Here is a 25,124-nt window from a genome sequence, read left to right on the forward strand (position 1 = left end):
TGATAGGCCATTGGAAGGACTTTGGTTTTTTTCACTGAAGGAGATGCAAAGCATTGAAGAGATTTAAACAAAGTAGCAGCAAAAAGTAGCATATATTTTAATAGGATCACTTTGACCATTATATTTAATTAGAGACTATAGGGTAAACCAAAGGAAATGCAAAAATTAAAACAAAAACAAACAAAAAAACAGTAGATTATTACAATAATTCAGGTGAAAATATTGGTAACTTTGACTAAGATGACAGCAGTGTAAATGATGAGAAGAGCTAATGTTTGGAAACTGCTTATGTGTCAGACATGGGTTGCAAGAGAGGGAGCTCAAATGAGACTCCAAGGTTTAACATGAGCAACTGAAACAGTGACATTTCCATTTCCTAAGATGATAGACTTCGTGAAAGAGGGCGGCTTTATGGCAATTATCTGGTGCTGAGTTTGGGACATGTTTGGTCTTAGATGAGTGTTACATATTCAACGGAAGGTATCACTATTAGATGTTCAGTTCTGGATGTCAGAGGAGAAGTCTGGATTGGAGGTTGAGAGGATATTTAATATGAATAGACTAAGGAAACAGCCAAGGGAGTGAGGGAGAGAAAACAGGCCATCTCCAAGGACAGATCTTCAGGACATTCCTGTGTGTAGAGGTTAGGGAGGGAAAAACAAGCACTAGTAAATAACAAAGAGAAAGGCCAACCACAGAGCTAAGAGGAAACTAGGACAGCACGAAGTCTTCAAAGGGCTTCCCTGGTGGCTCGGATGGTAAGGAATCAGCCTGCAAGGTGGGAACCCTCGGTTCAACACTGGCAAGAGCAGTAGTGCTGGTATTATGAAGAATAACATTAACTCAAGTGGGTTTAGGACAAAATGGACATGGGGAGAGGTTTAAGACAGTGAGCACTGACAATTCTTTCAAGACATAGACAGTCCCTTCAACAAGAAGGGAAGTGGACATATCTATGAGGAGAAGTGTTGTCTCAAGAGATATTTTGTTTATATGTTTTGTTTTTAAGGAAGAATAAACAGTTTGTTCGCATGCTAGGAATAACCCAAGAGAGAAAAAATGATTGATGATTAAAAGGGTGAAGAGAGTTGCTGAACAATGCACTTGAGTAAGTAAGAGGGGAGGGTGTCTAAAGTGCAGTGGATGGGCTGACTGTCATTAACTCACAATAACAGGAGAGGGGACAGAGAACAGGGCTGCGAATGCAAGTAAGGGAGTGGATGCAATGGGGGGACTAGTGGAGACTTTCTTCTATTTCCTTCTGTTTTCTCAGTTAAAAAGAAAGTGATATCATAAGCTGATAGGATTGAAGAAGAGTTATTGAAGGTGTGAAAGCAGTGCTGCAATAATGAAATAATAAATCACAAAGTGGAAGAGAAAATAGACATGGGAAGTTTTATATATTTGATGGACAGCATCAGGGGCCTCCTTAAGTGTAGTCAGCATGATTATTTGTGTAATCCTTAGAGTATCTCACTATGGTATTAGATCATTTGCTTCAGCACATATTATAGTCATTCTGTTTTGTCCATCTCCTCTTCCTCCCTTGGAATTTTTCTGTTCTCCTTTATATCTGTATGAAATTGTCTGTACACATCTGTACGTAATTATTCAAGGGCTAACCTATGGCTCATGTTCTCTGTGAAGCTTTTTGTAAGTTACCTATCTTGTCTTTTCCATGTGACATTCATGGGTGTTCTCTGGTGGCTGAGAGCACATAATAGCACTTATACTCCCTCAATTCAGATGTCAACTGCATGACCTTGGAGAAGTTCCTTCACCTCTTGGGTCTGTTTCTAAATACAGAAGACAAACACAATAAAACATACAATATGTTTCATGGAACTTTTACTGAGAATTCTATAAGAGAATGCAGTTAAACTACTTAATGTAATGTTTGCAAGGTAATAAAAATTAAACAAATATTGACTACTAACTACATTCACTATTATTACAGAATTTATTAATTCATGTATATTCATTAATTCATGGATGAAAATCTCTTTCCCTAACCAATATGTTAATAAGCTCATAAGGGTAGAGATAGAGAGCTCTATTTGCTTATATACTTTCTCACAAAATACTGATCAGAAAGGAGGTTCTGGATAGGTGTTTATGAAGCTGAATTTTACTAACTTACATTGCAAATTTTAACTTTATCTTACTTAGTACAATGATAAAATAATTACTTTATACTGGATCCTTCCATTTGAATTCTTAGAATACCATCTTAGAAAGTTATCTCATTAAGCAGAATCAGATAACTTCCTATGACATTTTAGTGACAATGACTCTGTCTATATTTTTTCACTACCAAGAAAGAAAAAGACAAAAAAGGAAAAATGCCTTTCCTCAAGGGAAAAATAGAGCAAGAGGCATTAAATGCAATAAATAAAGGTATATGGGAAATGTATTTGTACACATATCTTTCCTTATCTTAAAATTGTAATCATTACATATGTTCCATTTAGTTCAAGTTGAACTTGGAGTGTACATAATGAAGTCTATTTTTAAGACTGTTTTCAATATGTTTTAATACAACAAAGTTATATAGAAATTAAGATATTAAGCATTTAAATTCAAAGACCAAACACAAATTGTCCTATTTATATGGCAACTGTCATGCAGAAAATGGATTTCTTTCTGTAGGAGACCTTTCAAGGTCCTGAAAATATCAATTACAATTTATTACGTGAATTTTAGACCTGTTAACATCTCCATGTCAATGAAACTCTCTTACTTTCATGGTTAAATTACATTAACTATGAAATCAAATTCTTCCTCAGCAAAACAACATTGTAAGTTGGCATTAGAACAATTTAGCCTCCCTTTAAAGGTACAGAAGACATCTGTCCATGGAAAAATAGGAATATTTTAAAACCTAAATCATTATTCATTTTGCATAGGATTTTTCTAGCAGTAGCAGAACTACATATTTTCTTTTTTTTGTACTTCCTTAAGTTGAATCAATATGCAAGTGTTTCTTAAGAAACTATCTTTTCTTTTTAAATCACATTCTTTTCATGCAGTAAGAAAAAACTATACATTTTAATGACAAAATTGACTTGCAATTTTAGAAATATTAGAGTCTGAAAATTTTCTTAATTTATATTTTACTCAATTTTGCTAGCATTGTACAGATAAAATGTAGCAATGATTGCACAAAGAAGAAATATAAAGTGAGAATACTAATTGGATTTCTGATCTTAGTTACATATCTTTTCCTTTTAAGCATTACTACAACTTTCATATGCCGGCAGAAACTCTGCCTATAAAGATAAGTTTCTGCAACACCTGGTTTTATCTAATATGTACATGTTAATTTCATTACCCATATTAAAAGTGTTATGTATGCCTCCATATGTGTGAGTGTATGTGTGTATGGGATTATGTGTGTGTATGAAATCAGCTATACCATCCATCTCCTGGTCACTAAGATTTGAAACAATAGAGTCATCCTTGGCTTCTTTTTTCTTTTGCCTTATATTCAGTCAGTCACCAGTTTGGAAATATCACTTCAGAGTATACTTGGGATCATCTCTACTTATAGTTTCTGTCCCTCCTCCTTATCTACTTCAGGTTTAAAACACATGCACACACACGAGACTAAAACTTTATTTACCTGTTCATGTCTCCTGAAGCTATCCTGAATTTGGTTTCATCATTAATGTTTCTAAGGTAACTGCTATCACCATCTTCCTATCTCATCGTATCGATGTGAATATAATAGCCAACAAGGAATTCTTTGCTAAATTCAAGCTTCTCCTATCTATAATGTCTGCTATATAAAACTTCAGATATGTCTCTTCCTAAAGTATTATTTTATTCATGGCATATTTCTTTTCCAACACTTCCAAGTTGCCTACTAAGACATGTCTAAAAAGCAGAGGCTATATTTTTAAGATTCTTCATTATCTCCTCTAGGCCTATAATGCATAATGACTGGTTACAACTTCCATTCTAGTTTTACAAAGCCTAACAAATCCTTGTTTAGTTTCAGTCTAGACTGTATCACCTTCTTCCATTTAATCATCCAAAATTTCTGCATTTTAAAAATTGCTTTTCTCATTTCCTTTTAAAATTTTATTTTTTTCCAAACAAAAACTATCTAACTTTATTGAGTTTTAATTTATAATGAAGTTTAAAAAAATACCCATTCTGCCCCAAATCATGGAAAATCCATATGTAGAAAACTATATATATAAATATATGTATATGTATATATGTATGTGTGTATATACACACACACAAGAAAAGGGGAAACAGTGGAAACAGTGTCAGACTTTATTTTTTTGGGCTCCAAAATCACTGCAGATGGTGATTGCAGCCATGAAATTAAAAGATGCTTACTGCTTTGAAGGAAAGTTATGACCAACCTAGATAGCATATTAAAAAGCAGAGACATTACTTTGCCAACAAAGGTCCATCTAGTCAAGGCTATGGTTTTTCCAGTGGTCATGTATGGATGTGAGAGTTGGACTGTCAAGAAAGCTGAATGCCGAAAAATTGATGCTATTGAACTGTGGTGTTGGAGAAGACTCTTGAGAGTCCTTTGGACTGCAAGGAGATCCAGCAAGTCCATCCTAAAGGAGATCAGTCCTGGGTGTTCATTGGAAGGACTGACGCTGAAGCTCAAACTCCAGTACTTTGGCCACCTCATGCGAAGATTTTACTCATTTGAAAAGACCCTGATGCTGGGAGGGATTGGGGGCAGGAGGAGAAGGGGACGACAGAGGATGAGATGGCTGGATGGCATCACCGACTCGATGGACATGAGTCTGAGTAAACTCCGGGTGTTGGTGATGGACAGGGAGGCCTGGCGTGCTGCGATTCATGGGGTCGCAAAGAGTCGGACACGACTGAGCGACTGAACTGAACTGAGCTGAAGAAAACATCAACAGCCATGAAAGTGGGTAAGTATAAAAACCCTTTTAGTCCTAAATTACATGACAAAGTAAGTAAATAAAAATACAACTACCATGCTAGATTTAGAATATAATAATTAAATTCTCTGCTTTCTCAGTCAGAATTTATAAGCAAAAGAAAAAATTGTATTTGGCCAGCTTAAACATATAAACCCTTAAGAGTAAAGATGAAATAATATCCATATACAAAGCTAAGCTTGCTTATAATCTTTATTTTTAATAAGTAGTTTCACATCCTTGATCTAATCAGAGCTGGCATGATCCTCAATATGCTTTTCTTCCTTCCCAGAAAGTTATCTACTTTCTATCTGTTGCAGTTCCACACACAATTACCCTGTACAGCCTGACTCCAAATACATCCTCTTACAAAGCTTCCCTTCACCTCGTCTCCACACAATGGTTCTTTAAAACTCATAATTCCATGAATTGGGTTGGCCAACAAGTTCATTTGGGTATTTTATTGAAAATCCAAATGAAATTTTTTGCCAACCCAATACTATACTTTTTAGTACATTTTCTATCATGTATGTATAACATTATCCAATGGAGAACTGTATCATTTCATTTTCATGATCACACACTTAGATCTTTGTAAGTGCAAATATATAAAATAATTTTAATAATTTGCTTATACAAAGATGAGGCTGTGAATGAAAGCTGAAAATTTGAACTGCAAATTCTGGGAGGAAAGCATCTATCTTTAAAAAAAAATGTTCAAAGATCAAAGTTGGAAGTCTTACACTTCTGGATTTCAAAACTTATTACAAAGCTACAGTAATAAAAAAAAAAAATCTAGAATATAAAAAGAGGGCCCAGAAGTAACCCCTTACAGATATAGTCAAATGGTTTTTGATAAGAGTGCCAAAACTACACAATGGGGAGAGAACTCATCAAGAACTCTCAGTAAAACTGCATATATACATGCTGAAAAAGTGAAGTTGGACCCTTACCTTATATCACACACAAAAACTTAACTCAAGTAGATCAAAAACCTAATCATAGGATCTAAAATTATTCAAACAAAGCATAGTGGAAAAGATTCATGACATTAGATCTGGCAATACTTTTTATATATGACCTCAAAGGTACAGACAAAATATAAAAATAAACTGAATTATTTAAAAATAACTTTTGTTTTTAATCAGATGATAAAATCAACAGAGTGAAGAACTATAGATGGGGAAAATATGAACAAATTATGTATCTGATAAAGGGTTAATGTCCAAAATATATAAAGAATTCATAGAACTCAAGGACAACAACAACAAAATCTCAATAAAAGCATGGAGAAAGAAACTGAATAGACATGTCTCTAAAGAAGATACACAAATGGCCAAAAACCACATAAGTTTAACATCACTAATCACACAAATCAAATCTACAGCAAGATACCATTTCACACCTACTAGCATAGCTACTATATATATATATATTTTTAATGTTGGCAAATATGTGGAGAAAGTGGAACCCTTTGCACTGGGATGTCACATGTTACAGTCCCAAGGTTCTGATCAAGATGATGGAGTAAGAGGACATGAAGCTCATCTCCCACTTTGAACATATCAAAAATACTTCTACACGTGGAAGAGTTCTCACTGAAAACTAACTGAAGACTGCCAGATGAACTCCTGTACAATGAAGGTTATAAAAAAGAGGAAGGGAATAAAAGCAATTAGTTTGGGAACTGTGCCCCTGGAACGGGACTCAGATGAAAACAGAGATTACAAGGGAGTGGGGACAGCCACCCTGAGGAGTGAGCCATTCAAACCTCATCCTGGGCACCCCAGGCCTGGGGCCCAATGTGAGAGAGGCAAGCCTCCTTGGCTGGCTGGAGGACTTGGGACTAACAGAAGGACTGTGGGGATCCCAGATCTTACTCATGGGGAGTACACACACTCATTTGCCCCTGAGGCAGGGAAGAGAGAAGTCTTCTCGAAAAGCTGTTGAGTTTCTTGAGACTGCCCCACAGCACACCTCAGCCCAAGATGGACAAAAGTTTAGGCCCCACGCACTCCACATCACAGAGCAGGACTGGATCTGGGGCAGCCAAGAAGAGGGAGAAGATCTGACTGTGGGACACAGATGTGACTCGGTCCCAGGGCTCAGCATCAATGGGGAGGCAGTACCACTGCTGTTGAAGATTACTCAAACAGTGCAATAAAAGCAGCCCAGATCTCTGATGGCAGGCACTAAACTGCAGATCGCCTGCCCCATACACACTGAGGGTCCACAAGGCCCCACACACCCTGCAGACAGTTCTATAGCAGGGTGGCTACCGTGGAGGCTGAGGGCAGCTGTAAAGGACAAGAGGAGCTTGGGTCCACGGCTGCATCTGAGCAGAGCCGTGGTCACCTGTACAAGTAGTGAACCCGAACTTTATCTGCAGCCAAACCAAGACCAGCGTCTACGTGAGCCCCACTTGTTTCCGTACCCTCACTCTCTGAGGCAAGGAACCGGAACAGGGAAAGGGGAAAATATATACTTACAGGAAACTCATTCCTCAGGGTCTCTGCTCTAGCAACTTGAGATCAGACCTCACCCTTTATAGAGTGGTGATGGCCACTGAGCAGAGAAGTCCCACCTCACACCAGTGCCAGCTCTAGCCCACCTATCTCCAGGCCCACAGCAAATCCAGCTCTCACCTCAGAGGCATTTGGCATATGCAGATTACATAGGGATGCTCTCACACAAGAGCCCACCATCAAGATCACAATCAGTAAATGTTTAAGCTAAGTTTAAAGAGGCAGGGAAAGTTAAGCAAAATGAAAAGGCAGAAGAACTGCTCTCAATTGAAAGAATGAGAGAAAAACCTTTGAAAAACTAATGAAACAGAAATAATTTACCAGATGAAAATTCAAAACATTGGTGATAAAAATGTTGTAAGATTAGGAGGAAAATGATGCATACACTGAGCACTTTAACAAGGGACAAGAAGGAATGAATAGCAGACTAAGTGATACAGAAGAGCATGTAAGTGATCTGGGAGACAGAATACAGAATTCACTTAATCAGAACAGCAAAAAGAGAAACAGATTTATAAAAATTGAAAACAGTTTAGAAGATCTCAAATATTAAGTGTAGCAACATTCACGTTACAAGGGTTCCAGAAGAAAGACAGAGAAATGGATCAAAAATGTACTTGAGGAAACTATGGCTGAAGAAAAAAAGGGGGGAAAAAAACCAAACATACCCAGATACAGAAAACACAGAGGGTTTCAAACAAGATGAACCCAAACAAACACACACCAAGATACATCATAATTAAAATGGCAAAAGTTAAAGAGAGAATTCTAAAGGCAGCAAGAAAAAAGCAAAGGATTATATACATGGGAACCTCCCTAAGGCTGTTGCCTGATTTCTCTGCAAAACCTTAGCAGGACAGTTGGCAGTAGCATAATATACTCAAAATGCTGAAAGGGAAAAACCTGTGGCATAGGATAGTCTACCCAGCAAGATTAAATGACTACCAGTTTGAAACAAGTAGATATAATTATGGGTCAACAAATATGAACCCCATGGTAATCATAAATTGAAAATCTATAATAGATAACAGAAACTGAAAAGAAAGGAACACAAGCATGCTATCAAAGAAAATCAAACCACAAGAGAGGAAAAAAAAGAATAAATGAACAGAAAAGTACATAAACAACTGGAAAAAATTTATAAAATGGCAATAAGTACATACCTATCAATTAATATTTAAATGTCAATGGGCTAAATTCTTCAATCAAAAGACATAGGGCAAGGGTAGTTGACTGGATTAAAAAATATATAATAATAGAAATGAATGTACATAGAAAATAGAAATAGACTAGAAAGCCAAACTAGTTGTTACTAGTGAGGAGAAGGAAGAGAGAAGGGGCCCATAAGGGGTATGAGATAAAGAGAACTACTGTGTATGAAACACATAAGCAGCAAGGCTATACTCTATAGCATAGGGAATTATGGTTATTAACTTGTAATAATTTTCAATGGAAAATAACATATAAAAATACTGAGTCACTATGATGTGCAACAGAAACTAATATGATATTGTAAATCAACTATGTTTCAATAAAAAAATAAATAAAAATAATAAAATAACTATCAAAACCTGGGATCAAACCAGGGATCTTTAGGTCTTTGGACTAAGGCTTTCACAACCAAGCTACCTCAGCTACTTTTGGAAAATTTTCTCCACATACCTATAATGAAATATTTGTCTCACTGTAACAAAAAATTCAGTATATAGGTCCAGTTGGAGGTAGGAGTTAAATAAATATTACAGAGGTGATGAGACAAGGTTGGCCTCTGTTTCAAAACTAGAAGTGATCAATAATTTTACTTTCATCACTTGTCCTTTGCTTTTTAACTGCTTTGCAATTTGTTTTTCACATTTAAAAATGTCATGGACTCTTTTCATGTCAACAAAATGTAATAAAAACAAGACAAAATGGTACAACTTCTATAGGAAACAGTGTGGTGCATCCTCAAAACACAGAATTGGAATATGAACCAGCATTTCTATTCAGAGTATATTCAAAAGAATTGAAAACAGGATTTCAAAGACAGATTTGCACAGCTGGCTATCCTCATAGTAGGATAATTCACAGGAGCCAAAAGGTAAAAGCACACCAAGTGTCCTTGAGAGATTAATGGATAAACAAAAGTGGTATATACATATAATGGAATATTATTTACCTTAAAAAAGTTAGGAATTTCTGACACATGCTGCAGTATGGATGAACCTTGAGGACATTATGGTAAGACAGTCAGTCAAAGGACAAATGATGTATGATTTCAACTATATATAAAGCGTACCCAGATTCAGAGAGACAATTAGAATGGTGACTGTCAGTGTCCAGCGATAGTGGAGAATATGGAGCTGTTTAATGGGTACAGAGTTTCAATTCTGCATGACAAAAAGAATTCCGGAGATTGGCCCCACAACAGTGTGAATATATTTGTAGGCTAGTGAAAAACTTCGGATTATTCCTCGTGGGTTAATAAATCAGGACTGCAAATTAAACTGAGAAAAGAACAACTTGGGAAAAGGCATCTAAGTTTCATTTTGACGTTAATGTTTTAGTTTTTATGTATGTGGAGGTCTTTTAGAAAATAAAAGAAGACTGAAAAGATTAGACTCAGAGACTTAAGAGGTCATTTTAACAAAGGGGAAAAAGACAAAGGAAAAAGTATTGGAGCTTGAAGGGATGATAAAATGTGGGAAGACAAATCTATGGGGGGACCTAATGGAAGATGAGGGTTATTTAGTAAGGTTGAGTTTATGCAGTCATCTCAGTTCCATCCCCATCATGAGTTCCCTTCTTGCTGTTGCTCCCTTTCTTGTTCAAGAGACAGGGGCACCACACTGTCACAAGGGAAACCTGCCTTTCTCTGGGGCAGAAGAGGGAGGGAAGAGAACTTTTCCTGTGTCTCTTTTTCCTCAATTGCTTTTAGCTCAAAATAATCTTCATGCCAAAGTGGTATATTTAAATCTGGCACATCTGACTGCCTTCATAATTAATGCTATTGAACTATATATTTAAAAATAGTTAAGATGGTCAACTTTATGTTTTATATACTTTACTATAATTTTTAAAGATTCAAAGTAATAGTGTCAGAAAATTAAATAAGGAGACTGTTACAGGGTAGTTCAAGTGTAAATGGAGTTATGCAGCATGCTTTTTGCCTACAAATGTGTATACAAATGTGTCCCTGAAAACATACCTAGATGTTTTACTCAATTTTCTTACTCGAAAGAAAAGTTATCTCTTACTTGAAAGGAAGGTAACAGTACTTGTCATCTCTAATTTCTTCTAATATACAAATATATATATATACATATTTACATGTATATACAAACGCACAGAGTACTTACACACTACTTCTAATTGGGGAAGTGAAATTAATTCTACACATGAGCACATTACATAAATCAAAGTATTAGAGAAATTATTATCTTCACAGGCAAAATTTTTGCCAGTATGTGAAAGTTGTGGTAATTCTCAAATTGAAAAGATATGGAACAGAGATCAGAAATCCAATTAATATTCTCATTTCTATGTCTCCTTGTGCAATCAATGCTACATTTATTGTATTTTAATTCACAGGAAAGGCAATCCATATAAATGGACAGGTACACTTATGAGATTGACCACAGAAAAAATATATACTATGGTTTACTTCTGTGTGATAAAGTAAATAAAGTCTTTGTCCTTTGAGAGCATCTTATTCAGAATTTGTATGCTACAGCTTCTTTGCACTAATAATGAAAGTGTGCTAGACTCTTTTTCTCTTTATCAGCTTTCAAGTACGCATACATAAGAAGCAGCTATTTGGTCTGGGATATAAATAGCTGAAATAAATTTCCTATTTTCTCATTTTTCCCCTGATGAAATATATTTAAATGCCAGCTGCATTATAACCTTCAAATAACTCAATATCAGAACTTAAAGTGCTATTAAATGTCTGAATACAAGTAAATGCTACAGAACCTTAACATTTTGTTTTAATTGCCTACAGCTATTTTATAAATATTCACCCAATAATTACTGTTAATTTCTTATTCAAAAAGAATGGCAGAGTAAAGCGAGAAGCCAGTTGCTTAAAAAGTTTCCTTGCTTAGTCAAAAAAAAAAAAAAGGCTCGGGTATGAAAGAATTCTATAGAATGATAATTAATATAAAAATTTCACTAGGAACTCAGCACAATTTTATCCTTCATCATTTTTGATATGTCCATACAATATTATAATTTATTGTTTATGTAAATATATTCTTTTTACTCCTTACAGTCAGTGATATTATATCCATTTTCTTGTTGTCAAGGCTAAGCCTATATTAGCTAAATGACAGGGATTGGTGGGTTAATTAATTGATTACTTGACCCTCTTGAAAAAGGTGAAAGAGGACAGTGAACAAGCTGGTTGACTTAAAGTTCAACATTCAAAAAAACGAAGATCATGGCATATGGTCCCATTACTACACGGCAAATAGATGGGGGAAAAAATGGAAACAGTGACAGACTTTATTTTCTTGGGCTCCAAAATCACTGAGCATGGTGACTTCAGCCATGAAATTAAAAGATGCTTCCTCCTTGGAAGAAAAGCTATGACATACCTAGACAGATATTAAAAAGCAGAGACATCACTTTGCTGACAAAGGTACGGTTAAAGATATGGTTTTTCCAGTAGTCATGTATGGATGTGAGAGTTGGACCATAAAGAAGGCTGAGCACTGAGCAATTGATGGTTTTGAACTGTGGTGTTGGAGAGTACTCTTAAAGAGTCCCTTGGACAGCAAGGATATCAAACCAGTCAATCCTAAAGGAAATCAACCCTGCATATTCATTGGAAGGACTGTTGCTGAAGTTGAACCTCCAATACTTTGGCCACCTGATGCAAAGAGCCTGATGCTGGAAAAGATTGAGGGCAGGAGGAGAAGGGGGTGACAGACGATCGAATAGTTGGATGGCATCATAGACTCAACAGACATGAGTTTGAGCAAACTCTGAGAAATAGTGAAGGACTGTTAAGCCTGGCATGCTGCAGTCCATGGAGTTGCAAGGAATCAGACATTACTGAACTACTGAACAACCACAACCTGAGTTCATCAGTAAATGGAAATTGAGGCTTAGAAAATTAATGGCTGAAACCCAAGATCCAATAAGAAGCCAGAGTCAGATCTTAAACCTATGTTCTTTGGATCCATACCTAGAGATTTTCCTCCTTATTACTTGAAAAATTTCCCCAAAGTTGGGTTTTTGTTGCTCATATTTGTTTTGCATATAATGGAATAGAGTCAGTACTTCATTAATCATGATCGTATTGTGTTCTCTACTTCAGGAAAGCCTAGAGCCAGAGGACAGCATTGACTACTGATGACTTTTGCAAACCAGGTTGTGATTTTTGCTGGATTTCATGGAAATACAGTTTGAACACCTTTCAAAAAATGATATAATTACACACACATGCACAGAGGCACAGGCAAACATACATCTACGTGTTTGCTTTTGTATCTTCATGGAGTTTTACATAGCCATATGTCTGCTCTATTTCTGGCATTGTCTGTTTCAAGATTCTAGAAAATATGTTACAGCTCTGTGTATTAGGAAAATGAAATTATAACATTTAGGTGCTTAAGGTCCACTTAAGTCACTCAAATACAAGTTTCTTAAAAAGGATTTCCCTTATTAATCTTTCTTTATTCCTTACCATTCTTCATTCTTTTATTTGTTCTAAGTTTCATGAAGCAGAGACTTAGTTTTGTTTACTATTATATCCGCAGCACACAGAACAGCATTTGGAACACATCAGCATATTAATTGCTAAAATAATGTGTTTAATATCACTTAATGGGTTTCCTTAGTTTGGTTATACAGACTCTCTGTCCCTCTCCCTTTCTCTCTTAAATATTATTTTTAAAACTTTAGATAAAAAACCAAACAAAATGACACACATTTACTTGATTTCTGAAGCAGAAATATGTAGGCCTCCTTTCTAAAATTCAAACTATATCAATTTACAAAGTATTAGATTCATTACCAGTTGAGAAACATGCTAACAAATCCCTAATGCTGATCCATCAACACAAGTTGCTAGTCATTTTTCTCTAAGTTCAGAAAATAATTTTATGACATTGCACTATTTTTTAATTTATGGAGGATGGGCAAAGGAGAGAGAGGGTTGGTTACAGGTGTCTGGAATTTTATTTATACTTATATCAATTCAAACATAAGAATCACAGAACCTGAGAGCCTTCAAAAACAAAGTAATAAATTTGGTTAACTGCTTGTGGCTCAGCTGGTAAAGAACCACCTGCAATGTGGGGGACTTGGGTTCAATCCCTGGGTTGGGAAGATCCCCTGGAGAAGCGAAAGGCTACCCACTCCAGTATTCTGGCCTGGAGAATTCCATGGACTAAGTTCATGGGGTCAAAAAGAGTCAGACACGACTTATTGACTTTCACTATAACTGCTTCATTCAGCCTTGATTGTACTTAAAATATAAAATACCATGATCATCTGTGATTCTATCACTTATGGCCATCAATAATTAACTATAATATATAAATGCATGATAAAATTTAATGAGTTAAATATATTAAGTAAATAAGCAAATTGATATAAAAATTTCAACATCTCCAGAGATGGACATTCTCAAAGTTAATTCCAAATTGTCCTGATGTTTCATCACAACTGCCTTCAAGAAAGCACATTTTATATTTAGTTTCTTCTCTTTGGAAACATGAGCTATTTATTTAGATTTATTCCTTTTGTAAAAAAATTAATAAAACGAAACCTCAATGAAGCAGAGTCAGACAGCAAAAGGGAGAGCTCTCACAACCCTGCACGGACAGCAGAGACCAACAGGAAGATGAAAGATTCCCATTTTGGAGAATGGATGCATGTCTGTGTATGACCGAGTCTCTTTGCTATCCACCTGAAACTATCACAACATTGTTAACCAGCTAAACCCACAATAAAATAAAGTTTCGCTTTTTTTTTTTTTTTTAAAGACTTTCTTTCTTGGCAACAACTCAGCCAATGAAAAGCCATGGACTTTCTGTGAAACTAGAGGAGACTCCCTATGGCTCCAGGGCTGGTGAATAAGCAAGGGTGGTACCCACAGTTGAGCCCATTGTCATTCACTGCATTTCTCTCCAACCCTGGAGTCTGAATTAGTATCTTTTCCCTGGATTCCCGCTCACATCCTATAGTGTCTGAAGCCTTGCAGGCTTTCTCCGGGATCTATTGAAAGCTTTTGTCTTTCTGGTTAATGTTTTGTTCTGTGTGTGACTACTCCTTTGACACTTTGGTCTGATCTTGAGATCAGACTATTTCAGCTGAAGCTGGCTGAAAATGGCCTTTGGATCAATTCTTTCAGGATGGGGCTGCTTCAGATGAAACTTCTGGTTTTTCAAATTTTGGCCTATTCCTTTGGGAGCTGTCCTCTGAAGACTGGCTAAAAAACCAAAGCCTTCAGTCTAGCCTCCTTCAGGACCAAGCTATCTTCTAAGGACTGACTTGTAAGCTTTTTGAATTAAACCATTTGTGTTTCAAAATGTTTAAATTGTTTGAAAATTTTCTTTGCTCTAGAGGAAAATTCTCTAGGAACTGGTATCCCAGTCACTTAAGTATTAATATTTTGAGAGTGCCTTATCTACAGGGACTCTGGTTGATTTTATGTTTAAAAACAAGGGTCCTTCCTCATGTACATTTCTAAATAAATAGACCTGACCAAAGGCAATTTAAATAGAATCTCAATGGCAAGGATGGGGAACTTTTGAAATCCCCAAACTTCATTTCCTTAAAATTGAACTAGTTAAAAAATTTCTAAAAATGATTGGAATACTTATTTTGATTGGTATTTTGAGGCTTTCCAATGTTATAAGAAGCCTAAAATTGCCTCTCTGCAAAATATGATTTTAAGATTAACTAAGACCAGTAAATGATTATGAAAGAGGCATAAGAGGCAAATGAAATGATGCTCAACATCACTAATTATTAGAGAATATTAGACAAATGCAAATCAAAACTAAAATGAGATCTCACCTCACACTGGTGAAAATGGTCACCATAAAAAAATCTACAAACAGTAAATACTGGAGAGGGTGTAGAGAAAATGGAACCCTCTAGCACTGTCAGTGGGAATAGAAACTGATACAGTCACTATGCAAAACAGTATAGAGCTTCCTTAGAAAACTAAAAATAGATTTACTACATGATCCAGCAATCCTTCTACTGGGCAAGTAACCTGAAAAAGATAAACAAACAAACAAAAACAAACACATGGACCTAATGTTCATTGCAGCACTATTTATAATAGCCAGGTCATGGAAGCAACCTAAATGTCCATCACAGATGGATGGATAAAGAAGATGTGCTACTTACAATGGAACATTACTCAGCCATAAAAAAGGAATGAAACTGGGTCATTTGTAGAGATGTGGATGGGCCTACAGGCTTGTCATACAGAGTGAAGTAAGTCAGGAAGAGAAAAACAAATATCATATGTTAATACACACATGTGGAATCTATAAAAATGGTACAAATGAACCTGTTTGCAAGGCAGAAATAGAGACACAGATGTACAGAACAAATGGATGAACACTAAGGGAGGAAAGGGAAGCTGGTATGAATTGGGAGATTGGTATTGTCATACATATATTGACATATGTACACTGTGTATAAAACAGATAACTAATGAGAACCTGCTGTATAGCACAGGGAACTCTACTTAATGCTCTGTGGTGACCTAGATGGAAAGGAAATCCATAAAAGAGAGAATATATGTATACACAGAGATGATTCATTTTGCTATGTAGCAGAAACTGACACAATATTGTAAAACAAAGTATACACAATACAAAAATAAATAAAATAATCCCAACTCAATTTAATCCAATTTTAGGGGATAAACTGGAAGACACAGTTTTTAGGACCTAAAGGAGAGTTGGATGAAATCATTAATCCTTGGACATCAGAATGACCAGATTTAGTTTTCCTTTTTGCAAATGAAAAGGAAGAGAACACCTTTGGATTACTCACCCAAAAACACGGACACCGTCATTAACTTATAAAGTATTAAAGCTAGCAACCAGACCCTGTGACCCTAGGATACCGCCTTGCCTTAGTGCCATATAGACTACTGTCCATTCAGTTAAGGCTACCAAAAAATGTTTGTGTGATCCATTTAAACATTTTTGTATCTGATACAGTAGAAGTTCTCCTGAATCCTCTCCTGAATACATTCATCTTACCTTCTATGAGGCCCTTTTGTTAACTGCCCTTCACATAACTCTTTTCTGTTGTAATAACCTTAACCTGGCAACTCTTTTCCCCCTCCACCACCCACAAGGTTCCTCATGACTGCTTAATACTGGTGCACCACCTCCTGTCTCCTCATAATGATCTACAGTGAATTCCACTGGATAATGTTAACTTTTCAAGGTTCACCAATGGTTTTCATTTTAAAGGTGACGATGGCAAATAGTGTGCTGAGTATGCTATCATAATTTGTTTTGATGTTGCTGAGGCAGCATCTTTAATTTGTGGCTACTTCAGCTCAACAGGATGAACTACATGCTCTTAACATGAGCTTGAACTTAAGCCAAGGACAAAACTGCCAATATTTATGCTGACAGTAGAAACGCTTTTGAAGTAGTATACTCACAACTTTGGAAGGTTGTGAACGCAACATGGCCTCCTTACTTCCAGTGGAAATAAAATTTAAAATGGACCTGATGGTCAGGAATTATTGTGTGTAAACATCTTACCTGCTGCTTTAGCTATTAAGAGTCTGATATATTCTAAACTTAAATTTCTTGAAGCTAAGCAGAATGATCCTGTTGATACTTCTGCAAGGAATGTTATCCTTAAAGTGACCAACAGCAGCGAAGCATCTGTCATGGTTCAAAAGGTATTTCCAAATTATCCAAGTTAAAATTTGGTAAAATTGGTTAGAGAGTCCAGGCAACTGGCCTCAGAAAAGCATAAAATAAGATTGGAAATGCACCAACTATTGGTTTGATAAAAAGAGAAAGCTCTAGTTTGGACCAATGAGAACCCAGTCCTACCTAAGACTCTAATAAACTCCTCACCACTGTACATGCATTAAACCATTGGTCTACTGACCAAAACACTTTCATGAATGAATACGGTAGGGAAACATTAACAAGACCACAAGCAGTGCCTACCTCACTTGTGCAAACACAAGCCAGGGAAGTCTATTCCTATACTCTCAGGTATTCAAATACCTACTGCTCTCAGGTATTTTGCAAATGGTCTATATGAGGTTTGGCAACTGGACTTCATACAATTTCCTCTGTCTAATAGATATCAATGTTTCAGTCATGGTCTATATGTTTCCACACTGGACTGAAATGTTCTCCTGTAGACTGGTTACTGTTTTTTCTGTGACTAAAGCTGGGAAAGATGATTCCTTCCTAGAAGAACTCATCTTGAACTTCATGGTATTTGACTAATCTATTTTATTGGCCAGGTACTTTGACAAGTCTTTGCTGTTTGGCTGGTTTTATAACATTCACACTGGTGTGGATTGTTGCACCAATCTTCTGGTTAAGATGAGCAATCTAATTCCATCATTAAGACTCAATTGCCAAAATTTGTAGAGGCCCTCCAAATATCTTGTCCAAAAGAACTGTGTTGGTCCTTCTATATCCCAGATTCACCACTTTTCAAACTCAAATGCTCACCTTTTGAGATAGTAAAAGGATGCTCAATGCACTTGACTCCTGCTGTTTTAGAGTCACAACTGCTAAAAGGAGAGATACTCCAATATTTCAAAGGTCTATTTGTTTCTATTAAAAATCATTATTAAAAAACTAAAAATAGAACTACACTATGATCCAGAAATCCAACTACTGGGCATACACCCTGAGAAAACCATAATTTAAAAAGATACATGAACCCCAGTATTCATTGCAGCACCGTTTACAATAGCCAGTACATGGAAGCAACCTAAATGTCCATCAAAGGAGGAATGAATAAATAAGATGTGGTACATAAACACAATGGGCTATTACTCAACCATAAAAAAGAACATTATACATCATTTGTAGAGACATGCATGAACCTAGAATCTGTCACACTGTGTGAAGTCAGGAAAACAAACATCATACATTAATGCACGTGTGCACAATCTAGAAAAACTGTACAGATGAACTTAATTTGCAGGGCAGGAATAAGCATGCCTTTCATACTGTTCATGAGGTTCTCAAGGCAAGAATACTGAAGTGGTTTGCCATTCCCTTCTCCAGTCACATTTTGACGCTTTTGAACTGTGGTGTTGGAGAAGACTCTTGAGAGTCCCTTAGACTGCAAGGAGATCAAACCAGTCAGTCCTAAAGGAAATCAGTCTTGAATATTCATTGGAAGGACTGAGGCTGAAGCTGAAGCTCCAATACTTTGGCCATCTGATGCAAAGAACTGACTCACTGGAAAAGACCCTGAGGCTGGGAAATATTGAAGGCAGGAGGAGAAGGGGACAACAGAGGATGAAATGGTTGGATGGCATCACTGACTCGATGGACATGAGTTTGAGTAAACTCCGGGAGTTGGTGATGGCCAGGGAAGCTGGTGCGCTGTAGTCCATTGGGTCACAAAAGAGTTGGACACAACTGAGCAATTGAATTGAATAGAGATGCAGACACAGAGAATAGATGTGTGAATGTAGGTGGGAAGATGAAGTGGGAGACTGGGATTAAAGTTAGGATTGACTCCTGACTTCCTCTTTCATTCTATAAAAGTGTTCTCCTTCTCTTGCTACTTGGGGACTTGCATGTGGCTTGCCAGGGTCACTGACACTGAATTGCAATTCTCTGTTGATCCTAAATAAACCCATCTTTGCTGGAGAAATATCTGGTAGTCTATTTGTTTCAGGCCAACACTGGATATATCTTCAAATATTTGTAGACTGATATTAAGGTCAAACACAACATTAAACTATTTGGGCAATTTTATGAATTCAGTCAAGCTAGTTTAAGGATATATTCTAGCAAAATATTCTGAGATATTTTAATGAATCCACTGTTTGGCAGTTCAAACCCTTTCTAAATAAATATCAACTCAATTTTTCACTAAAATAAAGATCTTTGTAAATTATAAATTTCATTTTTTTAATATCTTGGTATATTAATCATCACTGAAACTAGCTTAATGTGTCATATGTCTTGAGATATAACTATTCAGAAACTGAACTGTAATACCAAAACTGGAAAATAGTTTTCTACTGAAATGAGTATTAAATGAGTATTAACTTTTTACATTTTTTAAAATGTTTGGATAGCTGACTCATAGTGTGTTTCTCAAAAGCGGTTGTTCCCAGGCAGTCACAAAATTGAGTTGCTCAAAATGACTTGCAAATGTCCCCAGTGAACTTCATATACACTTTAAGATTTGTCTAGGAATTGTGGATGGCATTTATTTTTTCTTTACTAACTGCATACACTGTGATGTCATAAAAATAAAACATAAAATGATTTACTTTGCTACTATTATTTGCAAAATCTGAAAATTATATTAAATATTTATATTGATTTTAAAAATTTTGAAATAGTGTGTACATGGTTTTCCTGAAACACATGGTTTTAAATATTACATTTACCAATTTTATCAAAATAAAGTGAAATCTCTCAGTCGTGCCCGACTCTTTGCGACCCCATGGACTGTAGCCCACCAGGCTCCTCCATCCTTGGAATTTTCAGGGTAAGAGTACTGGAGTGGATTGCCATTTCTTTCTCCAGGGGATCTTCCTGACCCCAGGATGGAACGTGAGTCTCCTGCATTGCAGGTAGACGCTTTACCATCACAAGGTAATAAATGCAACATTAAAACATGAACTCTGATATAAAATACTCAAAATTATTTAAAGAACATGCTCATTGTATATCTTTAAAAATTCAAGTATACCTACACATATACAAACACATACAAATATGGACAGAACTACCTGTAAAATTATCAAGACCTCTGGAATGCACAAATGTTAAATTTGACATTTTAGCAATTTGTAAGGAATCCAAAATATCCATAATATGTAGTTCTTTGTGGTTTGCTGGGAGAGACATTTCAAAAGCATAAAAGGGTATACAAAACCAGTTACCAATACTTAGCTATCAAATGGAATCTTCTGACAACCTAGGCTAGTGTATCAATAAGACTTGGGTTACTTTATTTTGCTCTTACTTGAAATAATTTAGAAAGGGGAAAAAAATCATACTTAGTAAATATATTAATGTCACCATAGCCCTAATGTAACATAACTCATTAAATGTAGCAAAATATGCATTAACTATGATTTTATTGTATATAGACAAAGTCATTACATACCTAAATAACAACTTCTTTATAAACAGAAGTGTGTTCTGGAGGATATTTGTAAACTTGGAGATTTTCTAAAACCTGAGGACATACCTTTTCTAAGTGCCAATAGCGTACTTTGTAAGGACTACATATAAGGATGACAATACTGTTACTAAATATTATGATTTTTATTACATCCGTTTAAAATATGTTCAACAACCTAAAGTATGGCTTACAGTAGTGTTGGAATCTTCAACATAATTTTTCATACAGTATTATTATTTCTAAATGAGTATATATCATCCATGGCTGATAACTGAGCATTCTAATGATAAATAACATCATAAAGTGCTAAAGAATCCTCAATAAATCATTTTAAAGTGTCAATAATCACACAGGCAATAGGCTATTTTTATGCTGAAATAGCAAAGCATATATTTTTTTCAAAGCAAACGTAAGAGCTTTCCACACAGATAAGAAAACAATTTATCACAGATCATATTTGCTCTGTTTTTGGCAAGATAAAGCAAAACAAAACAAAAAGATATTTAATGAAGGCAAAAGTCCTGTTTGGTTGTATATTCTATATGCCATTGCAAGTAAGATATTTTGCTCTGCCAGAGAAGGACATAGTTCATATCTCTCATCATATGCATGCACAGTTAATTCCTGTGGTGGCATAGGTATTCAGAACCATATAGCTCTAGGTTTCAAATAACCTGAGTTAACTGAAGTTTCAAGATATTCTAAACTTCAGAGATTGCTAGTATATTAGATTATAAAACAAATGTAAACTCACCCTTCTAATCTTACATCCGGCAGACTTCTGTTAAGGGCAATCAAATCACTGGCCATAAGGTTAAACTGATTGATTTTAAACAATTCTTTCATTTTCTCCTGGTCATCTTTAGGAATCAGCACAGCCTTTCCCATTTCTCCTGGCCCTTCTTGGTTTCTTGAAATAACAGCTGTAAGACACACACAGGTACACATATACATACAAACATACAGATAATGAACCGAATATATAAACCCATGTTGGATCAGATTCTAAAGTGTATTATTTATAAACTGGCTTAATAATACAATCGTCAAGTCTCTATTGCTACTTACAAGCCATACACTAAAGAAACAACTTATTTTAATTCACTAACTCAATACTGCATATTGTCCTTCAAATCTATCACATATTATATGATCTGACTAATCATTAAGACTTAATAAATAAACAACACAAATACCAAACTTCATGTATCTCTTTCATGTTTTGTTAATACATTTATTAGAGGGGATGAAGTTGAGCTCTGGGCACACTATGTTGTGTGAAATAATGAAAGAGAAATTTTGAAAATATACCAAGATTAGTTTATTCTCACATCCACTTAAAAATTTTAATATTTCAAATATCTATTGCCATTATATCTTTATGAAAGCAAGTAAGATTGAGAATGCTTTATCCCCATCAGAGTTTTATTCCTTTGTCAAATCATTTTCAAATAAGTAGAAAGAACTTTCATAGCAGTGACATATAATTTTAAATGTCAAGTTGGATTTGGAGGCTATGTGTTTCATAACTGGAATTTCACAGCAGTATTCTGGGTTTGACTTTTTTTTATTAAGAGCACTAAGGATTCTGCATACAGGCTAATGTTCTTGCATTTCCTCCAAGTTATCACCACAGTAATGTCCCTTCTAGCTATAAAATACATGACTCAGTGTGTGTATGTAGGCATGGGCATACATATGTCTGTATGTATGTTAACAGAAGACAAAGGTCTGGTTAACCTAATCTACCCTTGATTTACTTTTCACAATATTAAACCAGGTACTGTGAGGAAATGGAGCTGTGGTTCTGACTCTTCCATCATTTTGCTATGTTATAGCAAATATATTGCATATACATAATATATAACATTTTCTATATTATTTTATATTAATGTAATTGAATTTTATATAAAGTTAAAATATTTTATATATTTAAATTTTTTAATTTTATATAATAATTTAAATCTGCATTTTTTCTATAAAATATTATTATACTTTGCTATATTACAGTATAATCTTACTGAGTTTAATTTCCATATACTTTAAAAGGCAAAGATTTGGTCCCAGATTACTTTAAAATATATTTTAAATAGAAATACCATGTGATCCAACAGTTCCACTCCTGGGTATTTATTCTGAAAAAACTAAAATACCAATTTGAAATGATTCATGCACCCCTATGTTCTAGCAGTCCTATTTATATGAGCCAAAGGACAGAAGCAACCCAAGTACCCATCGCTACACGACTGGATTAAGAAGATGTGCATACATATATATATGTATGCATGTATATATAATGGAATATATCTAAACCATAAAAAGAATGAAATATTACCATTTGCCAAAATACAGATAGGCCTAGAGAATACTACGCTTAGTGAAATAAGACAGAAAAAGATGAATACCTTATGATATTAATCACATCTGGGATCTAAAAAATAATACATGTGTGTGTACATACAAAACAAACATACTCATAGACATAGAAAACAAATTTAGGGTTACTAAAAAGGTAACAGAGGAGGAGAGGGACAAATTAGGATTATGGGATTAACAAACTACTATGCATAAAATAGGTAAGCAACAATGACTGCTGTAGAGTATAGGGCATTATACCCAATATGTTATAATAACCCAAAATGGAATATGATCTGCAAAAAAAAAAAAAAACTGAATCCCTAAGATGGACACCTAAAATTAACACAATATTGTAAATCAACTATATTCTAATAAAAAAATTAAAGAATACAAAGTACATGAAAATAACCCATAAATTATAGCATTTTATAAACTGTTATAAAAAAATGAAATATAGTCAAAACTAGGGTGGAACACAACAAGGAGAATTTCTTCTGATTTGACCATAGTTATAAAACATCAAGACTGACATTACTGGTGCTAATACACAATAAGTTTTCAAGCCAATTACTTTCTGTGAAAGGTTATTCTGACTTTGTACTGCCATGAACCAAACTATAAAAGAGATTAGGCACTCTGGGGAACTTCAGGTACGGGTATCAGGAAGGTGATCAGCCTGTAAATCCTCTTATATGTAGAAAAATGGTAAGGACTGAGAAATTTTTTAATGAAAAAGATATCTGTATGCAACCTCAAACTATTAAACAAATTACCTTAAAGCTAATGAAGACTCCCATTCACTTTAAAAAGCAAAAGTAGAAACGAAGACAGGAATTTTATGATAAAGTCTATCATGTTCAATTTGCAAATCAAAATTCTAACTGTAATGTTTCCTTGGGAGTTAGTAAGTTTACTGCCCTAAAATCAGATGGAGTTGTTGGAGTTGGCTTTGGGTGAATTTGTGTTGCTGATTAGACTATGGACTTAGATGGGCCTCCAAGTACTTTTCATTTCTCTGATTTATTGTTTAAGATTTGATTCCATAGAAATTGTTAAAAGGAATTTCTATAGTTTCCTTATGAATCTTTCTAATTCTGAAGCAAAGGATTTAATCAGGCTATATGATACCACCCATTGATAACAGATATTTTACGTATGTGTCTGTTCCTATATCTATAAGTATCTATAAGAAGATAGATTCTCAATCTAGTTTGGTAGAGATAGATAAATAGATATTTTACATATTCTGGTCTATAACCTTAATGCCAGAAAATATAGGATCAATGTTTTTTTTCTGGGAAAAAAAAATGTTTGGTTTTTGTTACATTAAAGAGTTTAAAAAATTTGAGATTTAAAAAATTACAATTTTTAGAAGTTAAGAAAGTCATTCATTCAGTCCTCTAAAAATTCCAAAAATATATTACATCGCAGAAAATAGTAGCATCAATGCAATGCTACCAAGACTATGAAGCAGATAGGATTGACTTCTACTCTATGTAGAAAATCATGGAGCTCAACTACATTGTTGTCGAGCATGAAGATCAAGTTAGAGTACATAGAAGTACTTGTTTTTTGTAATATTTTCAAAGCTGTGACCATGTCCTTGCTGAGTATTAGAAAAATTATAGTTTTGTCAGTGATAGAGCAAGTGTATAATCTTGCAGTGCTATCAATAAAAACAAAATCATCATAAACAGGATCCTTTATCCTAGAACTAGTTTGAAAGCACATATTAATATTCTCCTTAATTATTCTAAGCTTCTTAGTGAAAAGTAGTTGACAACTTAATGTGTATCAGGTTAAGTGTCTCCTCCCCAAAGTTAAATATATTTTTCTATAATAGCCTCTAATGAATGCATATTTGACATTTTACAAAATGTTATTTTTCTTTTTATGCATGAGCAGACCTATTGGTGTTTTTCACCTTGCTCAAGAAAAAAATGCTAACTGATTATACTGTGGAAGAAGTCTTTTTCTTTTCCTGCTCTTACCT

General features: G+C 35.0%; 1 protein-coding gene across 3 annotated transcripts in view; it reads right to left on the reverse strand.

Moving 5' to 3' along the window:
* GALNT13 (polypeptide N-acetylgalactosaminyltransferase 13) overlaps window positions 1-25,124 on the reverse strand; it is a 602,015-nt gene that overhangs the window by 321,912 nt on the left and 254,979 nt on the right. For all 3 annotated transcript variants that reach the window (XM_043894707.1, XM_043894705.1, XM_043894704.1), the window contains exon 4: window positions 21,528-21,696. In XM_043894707.1, coding sequence (XP_043750642.1) covers window positions 21,528-21,696 — 169 coding nt within the window. The remainder of the gene's footprint in view (window positions 1-21,527; window positions 21,697-25,124) is intronic.

Source organism: Cervus elaphus, chromosome 33, assembly GCF_910594005.1.
Source record: "Cervus elaphus chromosome 33, mCerEla1.1, whole genome shotgun sequence".
NCBI classification, from domain to species: domain Eukaryota; kingdom Metazoa; phylum Chordata; class Mammalia; order Artiodactyla; family Cervidae; genus Cervus; species Cervus elaphus.